Here is a 19,158-nt window from a genome sequence, read left to right as displayed (position 1 = left end):
ATGAATATATTATGATAAATGATATGTGGAGACAAGCTTCATGTTAAAAGGACTGAAAAAAAAGGCAACGATGTTTGAGAAAAAAGTCATTTTTTTATTATAAAAAAACAGGACGTTATGAGAATAAAATCTGAATTTTAATTGAAAAAAGAAAATATGTTTTTATTCCCATGAACGCCCTAAAACAACATCTCACTAACAGCCACTCAGATCATATTTTACAGCAACGTTTTTCTTCGATCGTCACAGAATAAACTCTTTAATAAATCCCTGTTTGAGCATCATCACTCGTCATGTTGTTATAAATAATTTGCAGGGAGGACGTCCCCTGTTAAGCACAAGAAGCCCACGGAAAAGCAGAAGAAATCAATCTTTATTGGATTAAAGGAAAATAAAAGACAGCAAGATTCCCTTAAAGCTTGTGAAATCATGATTTACAAAAAATATAGATCCAATCTGTCCACGAAACATAAATAAAAATAAGCGTTTGGCTGGTAGAACAAGTCACATGGTGACAGATGAGATGTCTGTGGAGTAAAAAGTGATTCAAAGTGTGTGTGTGTGTGTGTGTACGCAGTGCGCGCACACACATTAATGCGCTCCGTATAATATAAAGTCAGTGCAGCGTTATAGTCGTTCAGTCCGTCAAAGGCACCTGAGTTTAACTCCAACCTGAGCTGGAGGTTCACCAGTGTATACCTACCTCACACACAATCACACACACACACACACACACACGCACACACGCACACACACACACACACACACACACACACACACACACACACACACACACACACACACACTAACTGTGCTCCTGGCTCTGGCCCTCCTGCGTGTCTCTGCTCCAGCTGAGGCCGTTGATGGGAGCGTGCTTGTCCCAGCTGTCCGTGTCGTGGCCGTGCTTCCTCTGGTGCCGCTTGTAGTTGTCCCAGTGGCCGGTGGTGTAGTCGCACTCGGCGCAGGCGTACGGCTTCTCGCCCGTGTGCCGCAGCATGTGCCTCTTCAGGTTCATGCTCTGGTTGCAGGAGTAGCCGCACACGCCGCAGTGGAAAGGCTTGGCGCCCGAGTGGATGCGCTCGTGCCGCCGCAGGTTGGCGAGGTTCCCGCAGGCGTAGCTGCACGCCGGGCACTGGTAGGGCTTCTCGCCCGTGTGCACGCGCAGGTGGCGCTTGAGGTTGTCGACGTGCGAGGAGGTGTAGGGGCACTGCGAGCAGCGGTGGGGTTTCTCTCCGGAGTGGGTGTGGGCGTGGCGGGCCAGGTGGTTGGGGTAGCGGGACAGGAAGGGGCAGCGGGGGCAGCGGTGCAGTTTGTTGCCGCGTTGCCCCCGCCGGGACCCCCGAGACACCGGCGGGCTGCACGGAGACCCCAATCCATCTTTGGACGGCAGCTCCAGCGAGCAACGGCGGCACACCTAGAAGTAAACATGCGGACGCTGCAGTCAGGGGAAAAATAAACTGCCAAAACGGAGCTTCAAAGTGTGACATCATCATGTCTCATTTAAAATCTGTCCCCAAAGAAATGGTTTACTTTAAACAGATTCTGTCAGAAATATTCAGTGTATGATGTCATGATAAATTCATTTGAGACCAACAGTCATGTGACAACAAATAATAATCAGGGTTCATACACACTGTGACCAATGGATCTCCATTACGTTAAACTAAATTTCCATGACCAAACATGTCGTGAAATCTGAGTGTAAACATGAAAAAGTAATAAAATGTAGTATTCAAACAAAGATGAGGATTCCAAAGCATACACTAAACCTTAAATGACACAAATGAATGAGAAAAAATAGTTTGATTAAAAGAATAAACATTATATAGATGCCTGTATGTATGCCTGCTTATATTTTGAGCGTCTTTCTTTTAAAAGCATATTAATTATGTCAAACTCAGCGTAAATGAACACATGAATATAACACATTTACATTTTCAAGGCCTGGAAATAACCATTTAAAAATGTTATGAAGTTTGAAAGTTTTCCATGACTGCAAGTTGGTTTTTTTTCAAGACGTGTTTTCGTTCTCTCTACTTCGAGTCGTGAAGGGGAAGCAGGACTTTACATGACAGGAGCAGAATGCACTGAAACTGCTTTGAGGTTCAGAGGGTCAAAAAAACAAAAAAAACAAGCATCAAAGTTGAGCTCCACTGCTTTGTGGTTATTATCATCATGATAATGTCAGGAGGGCGTGTACCTGTCCTGCGTCTCCGTCCCCCTCCCCCTTGTCTCCCTCCAGGTCGTGCTCCTCCAGGGTGAGGCCGCACATCCGGCAGCAGAGGGGGAAGAGGAGGACGGGGAGCGGGGCGGAGGGTGAGCCGAGGCCACCCAACGTCTGGAAGTATCCGGAGTCCTGGGTCACCCGCAGGGTCAGGTCCGATACGCCTGAAACGTGTATTTATGCTTTTATTTCACCAGGAAACAAACTGTGAAAAGCTCTCACAGAACAAACTGGGCGTGTGTCAAACCGCAGTTTGTGCTCATTAGAAGAAACGTTTCTTCCATCTCAAACTTCCCCCTTTTAATTTTTATGTACTCAACTTTTAAAAAATCCCTTCTAGCTCTCATTTCCTGAGACGACACCTTGTTCATGAGTCCGTTGAGGGTTCTCTCACTTACTTTGGTAATTGTCAGATGAACTGTAAAAATGAAATGTAAAAACAGTCTTCAAGTCGATAAAGCACTGAACCACGGAGAACTTCTCTATTTATACTTTCAGTTTCTACTCGACAGTTCCCCTTTTCTGCTGCAAATGAAAATAATATAACATGTTCAGACAAGAGATCCATAGTTTTACGATTAACGAGTCCAACTGTCTGTTTAGCACTTAACTAAAATCGGAGCGTGGAAGCTTGTCTTTATGATCTGTAACATGGAACCAAACTCAGCTGCAGCCACGAGCTGATTCCTTTTATTTTATGGCTTTCATCAAACGTAAAGCATGTTAATTAAAACAGAAAACGTATTAATTCTATCCTGGGACAACCACACAAAGGTCTTTCTGAATACAATATTTGATGAATAATTCACCGTTTAGTTCATTTATGATGCAAACATGTCTCTGATTGCAGCTTCTCCAATGTTGAGGGTTTCCTGTTTTTCTGACTTGTATCTTCGTAAACTGTGTGGGTCTAAACAAAACAAGACATCCGAAGATAAAATATTCATGTGTATTTGATATTTAATCATTGATTAATTTTTTTTTTGTTGCAAAAATGACAGAAAATGTTCTTTTTGCCCTCTTAAGGTGGAGATGTCCTGCTTCCTGTTTGATATGATATTAAACTGAATATAAAACAAGACTTCTGAAAATAATACATATATATTCATGATATTATATTATTGTTATATATTCATATTCAACCGTGTTGGAGGTTGTAACCTCTTTCCTTCTATGACTACAAATGAATTGAGAAGATATTGGGGCAAATGAATGGATGAAGATGTCCCCTGATCAATAATAATTGGCAGTAGCCATAACTCTTTCTCTGCGGGAGTTTCCTTGCAGGTGTTTGTTACCTTCTTCACTTGCAGCGATGCCTTTTTTCCTCCTCCCTCGTCGCTTCTCCTTCTCCCTCCTCTGCGGCCTCCCCTCCGTGTGCATGCGCTGGTGCCTCCGCAGGTTGCCGAGGGAGCTGCAGGCATAGCTGCAGTGGTGGCAGCGGTACGGTTTCTCCCCGGTGTGGGTGCGGGCGTGGCGCTGCAGGTTGACAAGCTGCGCCGAGGCGTAGGGGCAGGCGGGGCAGCGGTACGGCTTGTGGCCGTCGTGGGTCCTCATGTGGCGCTTTAGGTGGTTGGAGTAGCGCGAGGTGAAAGCGCACAGCGAGCAGGAGAACGCTTTCGCAGGGGTGTCATCTGTCTTGTCCTCGCTGACCCCGTCAGCCTCCATCGAACCCTTTACCTGAGGCGAGGATTCGTGCTGGAGGCCTTCCTCGCAGGTGAGACAGTAAAGCTCCGCCCCCAGGTCCAGGCCCACACCTGGAACAACAGTTTAGAGTTTAGAGTTTTATTATATGAATCACATCAAGTAAACGTAGAACGATACTGTGAAGAATTGCGTTTACATGCTCTAAATATTCCACTATTATTCTGCATATTGTTCCATGTAAAGATCATATTACGTGTGCATCTGTAGTTCTTTTATAGTGAATCATAGAGGACTTAAGATCACCATTTCACACGCACACGCTCGACTAATATTCCTGTTTATATATACAGGAATATTCATCTTCATTAGGTAAACCTGGTGCGGCAGTTACCCAGGTCGATACCCGCTCCCAGAGCCATGTCTCCCAGGAGTCGGCCACATCCTTGACAGGAGAGGAAAGCTGGAAAGCTGGAGTCTGTTGGTGCTGAAGGGTCGTCGTCAACGCTCAGAGAGAACACCGCCATACCTATAGAAGAAGAGACGTATTAAATATGTTTATCACAACTAGTTACTAAAACTCTCAATGTTTAACTTCAGACTTTTCAAGGTTAAACATTAATGTTCTGAATACAAGATATTGTCGCATGGCTGCTGCTATTTGCGGTGACAGAGTTTGCTCTTCTTTATTTGTTTCTTCTGGTAGCTTTCGAGCAGCTTACAAACAGTTTCACTGAAACAAGAAGAGCTTTTAATTTAATTAATTAACCCAGAGCTTTTATTTTGACGGTTTGATCGGAGTCACGTAGAGGAGTCTAAACTTTCCAGTGTTTGTATGACCCATACGTGTGTGTGTGTGTGTGTGTGTGTGTGTGTGTGTGTGTGTGTGTGTATTTCACTGACCTGACTCTTTTTCCAGCCCAATGATGTCAGCGTCTCCAAACTCCAGGTCGGCACTTAGCAGGAAGTCGCTCTCCAGGACCAAACAGCCCGGATCACACAGCACCGCCGCGTCCGCCGAGTCCACTGAACACAAACAGTTGACATGGTCACTCAGAGAAAAAAAATATTATAGTTCCACAGGTTGGATTTACTGATTTATTGGAACAAATAAAGACAATAAACATGCCTTCTACACTCCTTAAACCTTTGCATACAAGTGCTTTACACAACTAATTTAAATCTGCTTGAAAAAAATAGCTAAAATAATAATACTTTTGAATATTTAATGGGTCTGTTTTTTTAGATCTAAAAAAAGGAAAGGAAAGCAGACAGAACGAAGAGAGATAGATCAAAGTAAAAGCAGGTGAAGACAGTAAAGGGAGGAGAAGACGAGAGGCAGACCAGTGAAGGAAATCAGCGAGGATGAGAGAAGTGCAGAGGAGAAAGAATTGGAGGGTGAAAGAGTCAGGAAAGGAAACACATTCCAATCGGACTCTCTTCACATGTAGGACATTAAGTTAGTTGTTGTCGTTAGTCACTTGCATGTGAACACAGATGATTTATTGAAACCCTGAACATTAAGAGGTCTTTCCACAGTACATTAAAGTGATGTCAGGGCACACATGTAAAAGAGGAAGAACACGATTGAGAGAAGTCAAACAGGAAACGGCGAGAGAAAGAAAGGAAGAAGGACGGGAAGGGGAGGGAGGTCAGAAGCTCGCCTGAGAAGAGGAAGTGGAGACAGGATTCAGAGAGGAAGTGGGGAGTCCAACTGAGCCGAAACAGTCAGGATGAGATAACACACAAACACATCGATTTGAAGGACATTGTGTCTTCAACAGTCTTCCTCTCTGAGAGACGAAGAGGAAGCCGACAACATCAATGTGTTCAACCAGTCGGGCAACATTTAATGTGTATTTCCTTCTCCTCCCTGGGATCAACTTAACATTTAAAATCAATTGCATGAAGTTAAAGTTAAGCTGCAGTTAAAACCAGATACAGACGCAAACACAGAGAAAATAGCATTTTAAACACCATTTACAGACCTAAACATCTGTAAAAGAACAGTTTAAACACTAGAAACAGACCCAAACATCTTTAAAAAAGCAGTTTAAACACCAAATACAGACTCAAACATCTGTAAAAGAACAATTTAAACACTAGAAACAGACTCACACATCTGTAAAAGAACACTTTAACCGTTTAAACTCACATTTCACCGGCTGGGGGTTGGATTGTTTCCTCCGCGGCATCTTCGCCTCTCTTCGTCCCGGATCCAGAGGCTACCCGGAAGTCGTCATCGATGTTGCCATCACCTTCTTCCTCTTCCTCTAACGGACAGCAGCGGCAGCGTCATGGCGACCAACTACCCGCCTGGAACGGTTACAAGCCGCGTCTTAAACCTCACCTCGCTGAACGACCTCGTTCAGAGTCGTGACGAGAAGCCACGTGACACGGAACACACTTTAAAAGCCCTCCCACGTCGTCGCCCCGCCGCCATCTTTGGTCGACGCCAAGTCGACTTCGCCGTTCAGCGTTAAAACCGTTTAAACTACGATCTTTTTGGAAGAAAAACTAAAGGTTTGAACGTCGCTTTCGCTCGCGAAAAACCTGCGATGACGTCAACGAAACCACCGTCGCAACGAAACGTGGAAACTGTTTTAAAACGAGTCTTTTGTTGCCAAAACGTACACTGCTCTCTACCGAGAGAGGCACGCCGGGTCTCTGGGTGACGTCAGTGACAGGAGCGGAGCATTGTGGGAAATGTAGTATAGACAGATAGATCGATACTTTATTAATCCCCAGGGGGAAATTTGGTTTTAGAGTAGTACCCAATAAGGAATTTCTATATATATATATATATATATATATATATATATATATATATATATATATATATATATATATACATATATATATATATACATATATATATATACAATACAAAAACTGTGCAGAGTGTGTTAAGATAATTAAATTAAATGTAAACAGAGTGTGCAATAGAATACAAATAACTGTCCAGAATGTTGGGCTTATTTGTCTTTTGTTTTAAAAATGATCTTCTTTGTATTTTATTTGATGTAAAATACAAGTATTAATCACATAGTATTAGTACTACTGCATATTACGGTCCCTAGATAAAACTAATATTATATAAATATCGTATATCATATCATCTATAGTCAATATTACATTATATACAGTATAAATATGCAGTATGTATATATCATTATACACAGTGTATACAGTATACATATTCTATTTTTGTTTCTATTAGGACCTGGTTTCCTCTTTTACACTTTTGTTTTCATTTGTGTTTTATCTTTGTTGTAATTTAAGAGTTTTAATTACCTTACTCTTGTTGTTAATATTTTTGCACTGGTGTCAGTATTACTTATTTCACTTTACACTTAATATTCTATTGTTCATATATATTCATATTTGTAATAAAACAGTTGTATGCTATTCTTCTTGTATCAAACTCTGACACAAGAATGAATTAAGTGCTATCTTATCTTTAAACTTTCTTTAGGATCTGAAACAGAATAAGCTTTAGCTAAGAAGCCTATTTTAGGCTGCTGGAGGACACTTTCATGACACATTTAACTTTTGGTGCAATAAACAATAATGCACTATTTATTTAGCGCTTTCCACTCACAACATTGGAACAAGGGTGTTACAGGATGGCGTACCTCAAGGCTCTATCCTGGGTCTACTGTAGTTTTCTCAAAGTTTTACCATCATCTTCATTAAAAAGTCAAACGAGACAATATTCAGGGTTTGATCACGCGTCCATCATTGCCTCAAACTCATCGATCCTCTGCCGGGTGTTTCCTCTCCGGATCCTCCTGAAGGACACAGTTTGGTACTTTGACGATTGATGGCTGCCGTTCTTCTTGGCGTCCGCCTCGTTGTTCATGCTGAGAGAGTTTTGACTTCCTTCTTCTTTGTCTTCTTCGTCCTCCTTCACTCCCATCTCAGGGTCTTCGCGTCCTCTTCCGGCCCGTAGCAACGACTCGGCGGCCACATCCATCAACGACACCTTCGCCTCCAACCTGTAACCTGATGGAAATGTTAAAGGTTAAAGGTTAAAAGCATATGAGGGGATTTATATTTGGTTCTGTGGAGCATTTTTGTCATTGTTGTTTGCTTCAGGCAGCAGAATGAGTTTAATTTGTGGAATTTTAATTAGATTTTAATGAATGGATGAACTCTGTGGCCTGAATCTCCACCATGAGTAATTGTGTTTGCAGAAAATCATCGCTGCAGTTATGTAAGATCCTGTCGACGATGCAAACTCTGAAACAGTTTACGAATTCAGATATGAAAAGAAAGTAGTTGCTGTTGAAATTAAATAAAAGCAGAGAGGAAAATAGTCTTTCTGGAACAATCTTAAATGATCTTGGCGAACATTATCAGATTCGTCACATTTACATTTGTTACAAGTTTTGTGATTTGAAATTAATCCTAGATTGCTTTGTGCTAAACACATTGTCTTAAGTTTGTCATATGAAAAAAAACATAAATCTTTGTCAGCATTGATCAACAACAGCCATTTATACACATGTTGTCTTATCTTCTTTAGGTGGGAGCTTTCAGTTCAAGTGGTGAAGTCCGCCACTCATGCCGGTCTTACCAATCATGAAAGCAGGAGGACTGTGAGTCCAGAAAGTGGTTACCTGTGTGTAACTCAGATGCAGGATCCTGGATGTCCGCTGCAGGTTCACCTCGATGCCCAGAAGCAGGAAATGATGTCAGCGGCGTTGTTTCAAGTCTCTCCTGCTCCTCCATACTCTGAATTTCCTCCTCTTTCAGATCCGGACGAGCTTCGGCACACTTTGTGTCTGTCAGACTCTGCGTTCCCTCCGCCTCTTTGTCGTCGCTCAGTGATGTGGGATGATAGTCCCAGTTTCTGGCAGAGCCTGAGATCTTCTCTTCTTCTGTGGTGTTTTGGCGAGCTTCATTTGCAGTTTCTGCAGCAGCATGACTCACTGCTTCAACACAAACAGAGGATCGTAGAGACGATGCAGGTGATGATTCCTGAAAATCTGTTTGATTAAGCTGGTTTGCTGGCTCAGAATTTGGTTCCTCCATCTTTTCTTCTTCTTCTGCATTTTCTACTTTGTGTACCAATGCCTCCATATTTTCTTCTTCTTCTTCTGCATTTTCTACTTTGTATACTAATGCCTTCATCTTTTCTTCTTCTTCTTCTTCTTCTTCTTCTTCTTCTTCTTCTTCTTCTTCTTCTTCTTCTTCTTCTTCTGGATTTTCTACTTTGTGTACCAATGCCTCCATCTTTTCTTCTTGTTCTTCTTCTTCATTTTCGACTTTGTCTACCAAGTCATCCGTATTTTCTTCTTCTACATCTATCTCTTCTTCTTTTGCATTCATCTTTTCTTCTTCTTCAACTCCATCATGTCCTTTTATCTCTGTTGCTCTCTCTTGTTCTTTTCTTTCTTCTTCTACCTCGAATTCTTCCTTTTCTTTCTCTGCTCGGTCCTCCTCTTCCTCCATGTTTAATTCCTCTACCTCAGTCTGTTCTTCCACCTCATCTTCATCATGTCTACTTCCATCCTTCTTAACCTCATCCTCTTCTTCCCTCTCCTGAGTCTCTAAGTCTCCCTTCCCATCTTTTGCTTCCTCCTTCCTTGGCTCCTTTTCTTCTTCTCCCACTTCTTCTTCATCCTGTCTTTCCGCCTCTTCTTCATCTACCTTGACTTTCAGTCCAAGTTTGTTCTTTACCTCATCATACTCATCTTTGTCTGCCTCCTCCTTTACTTCCTCCTCAAACTTGTCCTCCTCCCTTCCTCCTCTCGCTGCCTCTCTTTGAGTCTTGGCTTCATTCTTCTCTCCCTGCTCTTCGTCAACCTCATTTTCTAACACCTGCTTTTCCTCTTCCTCTATCTCTTCCGCTTCCTCCCCTTTCTCACCTTCTGCCTTCTTTCCTTTCTCCTCCATATTTACCTTTTTCTCTCCTTCAATATTCTCCCCCTCCTCCTCTTTGCATGTCCCCTCTTCCTCCTCCTTTCTCACTTCTACCTGCTTTACCATTTCATCATCTCCATCATCTTTCTCCACTTCTTCCTCCTTCTTACCTTTCTCGCCCTCTACCTCCTTTCCTTCCACCTCCTTGTTGAACTTTTCCTCTTCAAATCCTTCAATCTTCTCCTCCTCCCCTTTTCTTTCTCTCCCCTCTCCTTTAACTTCTACCAGCTTTTCCATTTCATCATCTTTCTCCTCCTCCTGCTCCTCCTCTTCCTTCTCCTCCTCTTCTTCTCTGTCATCTTTATCTTTCCAGTCTTTAACCTTCTGCTCTCTTACTTCCTGTTCGACCTTCTCTGGTTCTTGTTGTTGTTGTTGTTCTTCTTCTTCTTCTTCATCTTCTTCTTCTTCTTCTTCTACCTTTTTGTCATCGGCTCCTCGAGCGCTGTCCTCCTCAGATGGTGCAGAGGTCCCGTCTGAGTCGTCCTCTGGTGGGACGTCAGACAGCATGGCGTCCTCCAGAGACAAAATGTCTCCAAACAGCCCGACGGCCTGAATGACCCGAGCCACGAGGGAGTTCTCCTCCAGACCGTCCAGCACGTCTGTGGCCGACCACCAGCTCGCCATGACGCAGGAAACGAGAGACGAGGACGTGCGACGCTGGAGGGAATGAAGCTGCATTTGTTATGAAGGGTTGAATTCATGCTGATTGGCAGAAACGCAGCTCGCGTCATTTCTCAATCCAAAGTCTGGTGACCCGAAGGCTGCGTTTTCAGCCTAATACTTTAATCTTTCAGGTCTAATCTCTTTTACTTATTAAAGTATAATTCTGAGGTACTCTATGGAGCAAACTTCTCTACATTCTGCAAATTATATATATATATATATATATATATATATATATATATATATATATATATATATATATTTATATATATATATATATATTTATATATATATATTTATATATATATATATATATATATTTAACTTTTTTATTGCACTACATTTGTTTGACAATTGGCAGATTCTCATAAATTAGATTGAGCTCCACCTTTATCAGCTGTAAATAATTAAAGCATCAGTAATTATGATCTAATGATTTAATATTATGAGATACTTGAAGTGTTTTTTAATGATAATTGCTTTTATACTTAAAGATTCAGAAAGCAGTATTTCTATACTGTGGTATTAACACTTTACTTACCGTAAGTAAAATATCAAAGTATCTCTGCTTAAAGTATAACTACTCATACGTTTCTTTTATTTTGGCAATAAGATAAACAATATTCAGTTTTATATTACTATTAAGCAAATATCAATGTTTCTGTAATCCAACTAGTTGATAACACATTTGAAGGTGTTTTCTTTTCTTTTTAAATGCATATTTAATATTAATCTTGCAGACACAGTATGTATACATATTTACAATCTGCCATAAATGTCTCATAACATCTTTGTTCCTCTGGATGAAACCTCTTCTTTCAGCTCAACATTCCCACAGCGGTTGATCCCTCAGTGGAATCTAAAGCTGCTCAAAAAGCTGCAGTGAGAGTGAGTTTTACATGAATTCATTACAATGTATTTCCACATACGGTGTGGTGCTCCCCAACAACTATCACCGAAGGAACTCAACTCACAACTAACATTCTTTAATAGGGTGAAACACCACGACACAACAGTTTGTGACACATAAACAATTTGTAACACTAATAATTGTACATTTATAAAATTACACTGCCAAATTGCATGCTGGGGACACGTTACCTTACTGTTGCTGCAACCTCTTGCAAACCTTCAACACAGTTCTCCAGGGAAACAGTTGTTGGCTTTACAAACAGTAAATATGTCTCTTAACACGCACTGCACGTTTCAACACAACCTTGATTAATATCACTTTTGCAGAAAGCTCGGTCATGGGGCGTTCACTTGTAACTCAGACTTTCCCGGTGCTCAATGTTGCCCTGCGACCAAAATGCGTTTGGCAACTTTCATGATGTCACAATTAAATTAGTTCTCAGTTTTTAGACCTGACTCGCTCAGGGGGGTGAGTGGTTGTCCTGTAACCTCAAGGTAGCCTGTTTAGTCCCTGGTGTCCTCATAGTTCTCAAATTTTGAAGTGTTTATTCACACACACACACACACACACACACACACACACACACACACACACACACACACACACACACACACACGTCCCAAATTCTGCAACAAAAAAAAAACATTAAAAAAAATACCATTTTAAAATGTTTCTTTATTTAGATGTTTGATATGTCACAGTAAACCATCATACTGAATTACAATTGAACTTCACCAGAAGACGTTTCAATGGGACCGTAAACTTAAAACACACTAAAAATTAGTTTTTACACCAAAACAAATGTGAAGCAATGAATAATAATGAAAGTGCTCTCCTTTGAACACCAAACGCTGAGCGCTATCAACTTCCTTTACATCAGAAGACATACATACGGTGGATAAATCACAGCTTGACAACTCAAACCTTTACAGCAATCTGTCACCGTTAGTGAGTAAAAATGTTTCTAACAGGACGACCATTCACGGCTTAATCTAGAAAACCTTTAGTGGAAGAACCAAGATCAGAAGGATTCCCCCACAATTCAACTAAGACAAAAAAACTTCAGCATTTTGTGTCCAGCATCGGTTCAGAGACACATTTATCATCTCCATCAGCCTCTCTGGCTCCCTCTGCTGGTGGTGGTACTTCCTGTGACTTCACCTTGAACACGTCCCACCTCTCAGGAAGGATCCCCTTGTTAAACAGGAGTGAGGCCACATATGAAACCAGCAGGATGGAGACCAGACCAGACAGCATGCAGAAGGTCTTGAAAGGAAAGCGCTGAACATAAACACCATCCTCTAAAGTGCATCCTGGGAAATGTAGGATCACAGGGAGGCCAAACAACGGCTCTCCACACAACAGTCTCATCACCACTGCAACAGCATAGCCTGCAGCAGCCCCATAACCGTTAGAAACTCTGATGAAGAGGACGCAGATGAGCTGGGGGAGCATTATGGAGTAAGTCAGGTCTGAGCCCAGGATCCAGAACACCATGATGCTGCTGTCCAGGTAGGTGAGAGATGTTCCCACAAGTCCTGCAGCCACTATGGAGAGACGGATCACCCACTGCAGCTCTTTATCAGATGCCTAAGAAAAAAAAACATGGAAAGCTTGATGATTGATTCTTGAAGAAATTAATAAATGCAAAGCAGTAAAACAGTAAACCCAGACCCATTGAAGAGGTGAGGCAAACATATAAGAACATGATCCTGTTCCCTACTGCACCTGACTCCTGATGGTCTGGTAGATGTTGGTGGTGAAGATGGTGGTTGCAGACAAAAGGAAAGAGTCAGCCGATGACATCACTGCAGCAGCAATAGCTCCGATGCCAATGGCAGAAATGTAGATTGGGGTTAAATTCTGAAGAGTGATTGGCAACACCATGGCCGCCTGCCCTCGCTCGTATGGAGAAGGAGAGCCATATGAGGTGGAGTTCCAGTCTGAAACACAGGAGGCAGAACAGACAACAATGAATGCTGATTCACCACCGTGACATGACAAAGATCACCAACAGGTAAAGAGTAGAGATTACCTGTTGAAGCTGCTACGGCTCCAATCAGCACAGACGGGATTCCTACAGTGATGATGACTCCTGCTGCTATGAAACAGATGATCCTGGCTGTGGACGTGGAGCTGGAGGACAGTGTCCTCTGATGGAAATCCTGAATGGCCAAATTGCCCAAAGTCTAGGAAATGTAAAAAAAAAAGTGGGACAAAAGAAGTCTCACTCTATCCCCACAGAGCTGGCTCATAAAATATTCTATATTTTACTGGTCCGTGTATTTTGCGGCCAACGGATTTTTGTTTTGAAATGAGAAATGAGAAATAGGAAAACAAAAAAAACGAAATGACCCATTTTCCATATTTTGTTTTGATACTCGAAAACGGAAAACATTTAACGACCCATTATCTAATTTTCTTTGATGTGCATAAACATGATTATCGAGAATTAAAATACTGCGTGGAAATCAAATGTTATCAAGCAAACAATAACTATAAGTAAAATGTTTTGTGTTTGGTGACACTTCAAAATGTGAACTATAGGGATAACAACAACTGAACGGGCTACTGTGAGGTAAGCTAATCAGGTCACCTGAAAACTAATTTAATTGTCACATAATCCAAGTTGCCAAACACATTTTGGTCGCAGGGCGCGCGACATTGAGTACCAGGAAAGTCTGAGTTACAAGTGAACGCTGCATGACCGAGCTTTCTGCAGAAGCAATTTTAAACAACGTTGTGTTTCCCTGAAGAACTGTGTTGAAGGTTTGCAAGAGGCTGCAGCCACAGTAAGGTAATGTATACCCAGCATGCAGTTTGGCGGTGTAATTTTATAAATGTACAATTATTAGTGTTACAAATTGTTTATGTGTCCCAAACTGTTGTGTCGTGGTGTTTTGCGCTGTTAAAGAGTGTTAGTTGTGGGTTTATAATTGTTGTTATAAAGTTGTCTCCCAATCAAGGACTTACCTCGGTGACCTCTGCCTGTCCAACCACCTGCCCCCTGGACCTCAACCCATCTCATATCCTCAAGTCTATCGCTCCTGACCTTCTTCCCTTTCTCACCCATCTCATCAACACCTTCCTCTCAACCGGCTCTTTCCCCAACTCTCTGAAGGAGGCAAGAGTTAACCCTCTCCTGAAGAAACCCACTCTCAATCCGTCTGAAGTCAACAACTACCGACCTGTCTCTCTCCTTCGCTTTCTTTCCAAAACTCTGAAGCGAGCTATCTTTCACCAAGTCTCCTGCTTTCGCCACCAGAACAACCTTCTGGACCATCATCAGTCTGGATTCAAGGCAGGCCACTCAACAGAGACAACCCTTCTTGCTGTCTCTGAGCAGCTACACGCTGCTAGAGCAGCCTCCCACTCCTCTGTCCTCATCCTTCTAGACCTCTCTGCTGCCTTTGATACCGTGAACCACCAGATCCTCATCTCCTCCCTCCAGGATCTCGGTATCTCAGGCACTGCACTCTCCCTCTTCTCATCCTACCTCGACCATCGCACTTACTGGGTAACCTGGAAAGGATCTGTGTCTGATCCTTGTCCTCTCACTACTGGGGTCCCTAAAGGCTCCGTCGTGGGTCCTCTCCTCTTCTCTTTGTACACCAACTCCCTCTGGTCTGTCATTCGTTCGCATGGATTCTCCTACCATAGCTATGCTGATGACACCCAACTGATCCTCTCATTTCCCCAATCAGAAACAGGAATACCAGAGCAAATCTCTGGCTATCTGACTGACATCTTGCAGTGGATGTCCACACAACACCTGGAAATCAACCCTGACAAGACTGAACTGCTTTTCCTTTCTGGAAAAGACTCCCCCACCCAAGACCTCACGATCACCTTCAACAACACAGTGCTGGCCCCGACTGCCAGGAACCTCGGTGTGACACTTGACAGTCAACTCTCCCTGACTGCCAACATCACCGCAACTTCACGCTCCTGTAGTTAGTGTGTTCGTACAACATAAAATACATAGTCAACTTTACTTGCCTGTTACAAGTTCCTTTACTACTTGCAAGCTTTGTTAAGTAAGGTTAACTAATCAGATTTTATAGTGTGTGATGTAACTCATCTTACCATCAGTAGAAACTGATCTATCCATCTCCAGACTTCATCAGACTCAACATGGCCCAGCCAGGAGCCGTGGTGTGTGTGGTTGAATGCTGTTTCATTGATGTCAGTATAAACGTCACTATTCAGCACAAAAGGGACACACAGCCACTGTGGAAAGAGAAAATCACTCAGGAGGGTCTAAATGAAAGAAGAACACATCACTTTCAACGTTCTTTGTGTAAAAACGCACCAAGCCTAGAAACACCAGAGAGATCTGGATGACGTCAGTGTAAGCCACTGAGTAGAGACCTCCAAGAACAGTGTAGAGGATCACCACCACAGCAGAGATCCAGACACAAACACTGAAGGGCAGATCTATAACTACACTCATGGTGGCTCCTGTAGTGCACAAACACACACAGCAAACACAATGGAGGAAAAAAAAGCATGATGAGGAAAATGGAAGTCGGGGTCGGAAAGAGAACGTTAGTTTGAGTGTAAATGAACATGTGTACCTAAGGAAATCAGTAACGCCGGAATCCACACAACTTCCGTTATGAGAGGAATGATGGAAAGAACCGCAGTCAGTTTGTTTCCATACTTCCTCTGGAAGGGATCCATCATACTGATGTATTGGTTCTCCCTCATTGGCTTTGCAAAAAACAGTCCACCTTTAAAGGAAGAAAAAGGAAATAATTCTCATTATTTGGTTCTGTGGCTACACGCAGTCTCCGTTGTGTTGTTACTGACGTAGGGTGTGTCTTAAAGTGCTAACAAAATCTTGTGTTGAGGTAATACTCAGATTCATGTTGACGAATGACTCACCGATGATGAAGGAAATGGACATTTGCAGAGGAACAAGGGCCCAGACTAGACCCCTGTTGGGGTCATAAACTGTCTCTGCAATACCGATGATGAAGGCTCCTCCAACCCAAGTAGCTGCAGTGGAACAAATACACACACACACACACACACGCAGAATCAGAATCAGTCAGCTTCATTAGCAGATGCAGGCATACAAGGAATTTGACTAAGTTTTTTTCATTGTTAGTCAGAATGACGACAAGAGGAAAGAAAATGTTTTTGCGTCTGGTGTTTTTGGCGTATAGAGCTCTGTAACGCCTATTAGAGGGGAGGAGTTGGAACTGGTTGTGTCCAGGGTGTGTTGGGTCTGCAGTCATGTTTCCTCCCTGTTTCCTGTCTCTGGAGTTCTACAAGTCCTTGTGAAGGGCAGGCTGGCACCAATAATCTTCTCTGCAGACCTGCCAGTCCATTGTAGTCTTTTTCATTTCTTGTTTGGTGGACGATCCAAACCAGACAGGATTTAGGACTGAGCTGGTTCAGGAAGTACATCCTCTGCTGCTACCATTTTCAACATGGTGTTGATGTTAGAGGCCCATTTTACGTCTTGTGAGAATGTGGATCTCAGAAACCTGAAGGTCTTCACAGCAGACACAGTGCTGTTCTTTGATAGATAGATATACACTTTATTAATCCCCAAGAGGAAATTTGTTAAATTCTTGCGCATGTACCTTGGAAGTCGAGGTGTTGCAGCATGGAGTGCATGTTTGGGGGAAGTGCCACAGCAATTGACAATGTGTGGGAGGTGTCACGGATAGTTTTCAGCCCTTATTTTTCATAATTTTAAAGTATGTAAAACATCCTTGATAGTAGAATGTTGGTAGCTCTAATTGTTTTAGTTAAAAAATGCCAAATTGTAATTAAATATATATTGTGTTAACCCTTGTGTAGTGTTTGGGTCTGTGGGACTCGTTTTCATTCTTTATCAACAAAAACAGAATACGATTAATTTTAAAAAAATTAAAAAAAACTCATTGTCCTGGGCTCATTTTCTAATGGGCACAGGGCCAACAAGAGTGTGGATATTGTAGGTCTTGCAGAAATCAATCTGTACTTGCTCATACAAAGGTAAAGAGCAAACATTAACTATATATTCAGTTTATATTGCTTTTAATTGACATGAAGTAAACATCTGTTAAGTATTGTAACATTAAAATATGTGTTGAATTTAAAAAAACAAAATGCAGCACATCTAGAAGACCCACAAACACTGGCTGAATAACAAAAACATGAACACCACACAGGGATTAAATAAACTAAGCTAATATGCAAATGCAGATTGTAAATATGGATAAGATGCATTGTACTGTTTAGAATGATGAGAACCCATAATAACACAAAAACAGAACAAATACCAGGGAGTTCCCATTGTGATCTTGTTTTTCATAATTAGGGTTGTATCATTTACTTACAGTATTTTTATTTGAAGGGTTGTGATTAAATAAATTCCCCAATCAGTGTTTCAGGAAATAAACATTTTTATGTGACATATAATATAACGTATGAAAACTAAAAGTTGTATCTGAAATATTTACTGAAACCTGAGAATAGAAAAAACAAACATAAGAGTAATAGAGAGTAATAATAATAATTAAAATAATAAGGAATAAAAACCACTCAAAGATCAATGTGTGTATTTAAAATGATCAAACCAAAACTCACCTGTCATTGTGAAGACTCCCACTACCAAGCTGACACTCCGGTTAGCCAAAAAAGAAACCTCCACTTGTCCACCTTGTGTGTTTTTCTCCATCTTCTTTGACTTTACAGAGGCCCAGATGCCGATTCCCAACACCAGCAGGTAGAATATTATCATCATGATCAGACCTGGTATATTGAGAGCCATCGTTGATTAAAACTAGCAGAGACAGCCGGTCTTCTTCTTCTGTGAGGTGCTTACGTTGCAGATCGATGGGTTGCAGATCGATGGGTTGCAGATTAATTCTTTGAATATACTGAACTCGATGAACGGTTTAAAAATCATCACAGGCACCTGCCTCCTGGAAAGTTACAGCCTATATGGTTAAGGTATAATGTGTTGATTGTGTAATTGCCCAAATAATGGCCAAACCCCATTTCTTCGACAGTCACGTGATCTTGGTTTGGGCCTCAGTCGATTCAGTCTTTGGTGACGTCAATGGTGACAGATTCGTAAAGAAGATACATGGTGTTCTTTTTTTCAATAATCCCATTCTGTTCACACCAACCGTCAATTGTTTTAGTTCCTACTGTGGCATCGTGTTGACTCTGTATCATCAGTCGGAACTCATCCTTCACCAAAGGCAAGAAAGCTAATGACTGAATCAACAGAGGCTTAACCTAAAAATACATGACTGTCAAAAAGGGCGTAGCCATGAATCCCTTTTTTTGATTTATTTATTTTGGCCATTACACAATCATCACATGATACCTTAAGCATATAGCCTGTAACGATTTCTAGCTAACCGGAGTGTCAGCTTGGTGGTGGGAGTCATCACGATGACAGGTGAGGTTGAATCATTTCAAATATATATACCATCAGGCACATGCACAGACATTTTGGGGGGCAGGTGCTCAAACCAAAAAAAAAATGCTGAAATTAAAAACAATAAATTTAAAGAAAACCGTGGGATATTTTTAACTTACAAACTCAAATTATTAAGTTGAATAAATAAATGAATAACAGGCAAAAACAGACCAAACAATGCCATATTGTATAACCAAATGCAACCAAAAAATACTCTAACTTGAAGTAATTTGTATTACTTAACTGTGATTTATTTCAATGTCTTGCTCAATGGCAAGAAGGAGAAGGTCGGAGAGTCTTTCTTCGCCACAGACCACACTGACGTACAGACCACCTCCGCAAACGTCTTGTCTGTCG

General features: G+C 41.8%; 3 protein-coding genes across 3 annotated transcripts; all 3 read right to left on the bottom strand.

The window, feature by feature from the left end:
* Positions 1–73: 73 nt before the first annotated feature.
* On the bottom strand, positions 74–6,525 carry LOC137794262 (zinc finger protein 513-like). Its single transcript, XM_068590992.1, has 6 exons — positions 6,024–6,525; positions 4,772–4,894; positions 4,263–4,397; positions 3,523–3,981; positions 2,201–2,388; positions 74–1,414 (listed from the first exon to the last, which is right to left on the bottom strand). The coding sequence occupies exons 1-6, from the start codon at positions 6,061–6,063 to the stop codon at positions 806–808; spliced, it is 1,554 nt and encodes a 517-aa protein (XP_068447093.1). The 5' UTR covers positions 6,064–6,525; the 3' UTR covers positions 74–805.
* A 935-nt stretch (positions 6,526–7,460) lies between these two features.
* Positions 7,461–10,420, bottom strand: LOC137794320 (golgin subfamily A member 6-like protein 22). Its single transcript, XM_068591073.1, has 2 exons — positions 8,491–10,420; positions 7,461–7,873 (listed from the first exon to the last, which is right to left on the bottom strand). Exons 1-2 carry the CDS (start codon positions 10,418–10,420, stop codon positions 7,596–7,598), a joined length of 2,208 nt encoding a protein of 735 aa, XP_068447174.1. The 3' UTR covers positions 7,461–7,595.
* Positions 10,421–12,434: 2,014 nt separating this feature from the next.
* On the bottom strand, positions 12,435–18,141 carry LOC137794319 (high affinity choline transporter 1-like). Its single transcript, XM_068591072.1, has 8 exons — positions 17,958–18,141; positions 16,260–16,373; positions 15,950–16,105; positions 15,685–15,833; positions 15,459–15,602; positions 13,408–13,561; positions 13,101–13,315; positions 12,435–12,962 (listed from the first exon to the last, which is right to left on the bottom strand). The coding sequence occupies exons 1-8, from the start codon at positions 18,139–18,141 to the stop codon at positions 12,435–12,437; spliced, it is 1,644 nt and encodes a 547-aa protein (XP_068447173.1).
* Between the last annotated feature and the right edge of the window lie 1,017 nt (positions 18,142–19,158).

The sequence above is a fragment of the Clinocottus analis genome, unplaced genomic scaffold (genome assembly GCF_023055335.1).
Source record: "Clinocottus analis isolate CAN_PGR_092001 unplaced genomic scaffold, fCliAna1.0.p SCAF_24, whole genome shotgun sequence".
Taxonomy (NCBI): Eukaryota; Metazoa; Chordata; class Actinopteri; order Perciformes; family Cottidae; genus Clinocottus; species Clinocottus analis.
Note: the sequence above shows the minus strand (reverse complement) of the source record. Positions and strands in the feature narration are given on the sequence as shown.

What these genes read in the sequence shown, in the direction of transcription:
- LOC137794262 (XM_068590992.1), bottom strand. Translation starts at nt 6,063, where the DNA reads ATGCCGCGGAGGAAACAATCCAACCCCCAGCCGGTGAAAT. An exon ending in CAACCCCCAGCCGGTGAAAT is followed by an intron (nt 4,895 to 6,023) that starts GTGAGTTTAAAC and finishes GTTTGTGTTCAG; the next exon opens with TGGACTCGGCGGACGCGGCG. An exon ending in GGGACGGAGACGCAGGACAG is followed by an intron (nt 1,415 to 2,200) that starts GTACACGCCCTC and finishes GTTTACTTCTAG; the next exon opens with GTGTGCCGCCGTTGCTCGCT.
- LOC137794320 (XM_068591073.1), bottom strand. Translation starts at nt 10,420, where the DNA reads ATGGCGAGCTGGTGGTCGGCCACAGACGTGCTGGACGGTCTGGAGGAG. An exon ending in TGCATCTGAGTTACACACAG is followed by an intron (nt 7,874 to 8,490) that starts GTAACCACTTTC and finishes CATTTCCATCAG; the next exon opens with GTTACAGGTTGGAGGCGAAG.
- LOC137794319 (XM_068591072.1), bottom strand. Translation starts at nt 18,141, where the DNA reads ATGGCTCTCAATATACCAGGTCTGATCATGATGATAATATTCTACCTG. An exon ending in GGCGTTACTGATTTCCTTAG is followed by an intron (nt 15,834 to 15,949) that starts GTACACATGTTC and finishes TGTGCACTACAG; the next exon opens with GAGCCACCATGAGTGTAGTT. An exon ending in ACCAGACCATCAGGAGTCAG is followed by an intron (nt 12,963 to 13,100) that starts GTGCAGTAGGGA and finishes TTTTTTTCTTAG; the next exon opens with GCATCTGATAAAGAGCTGCA.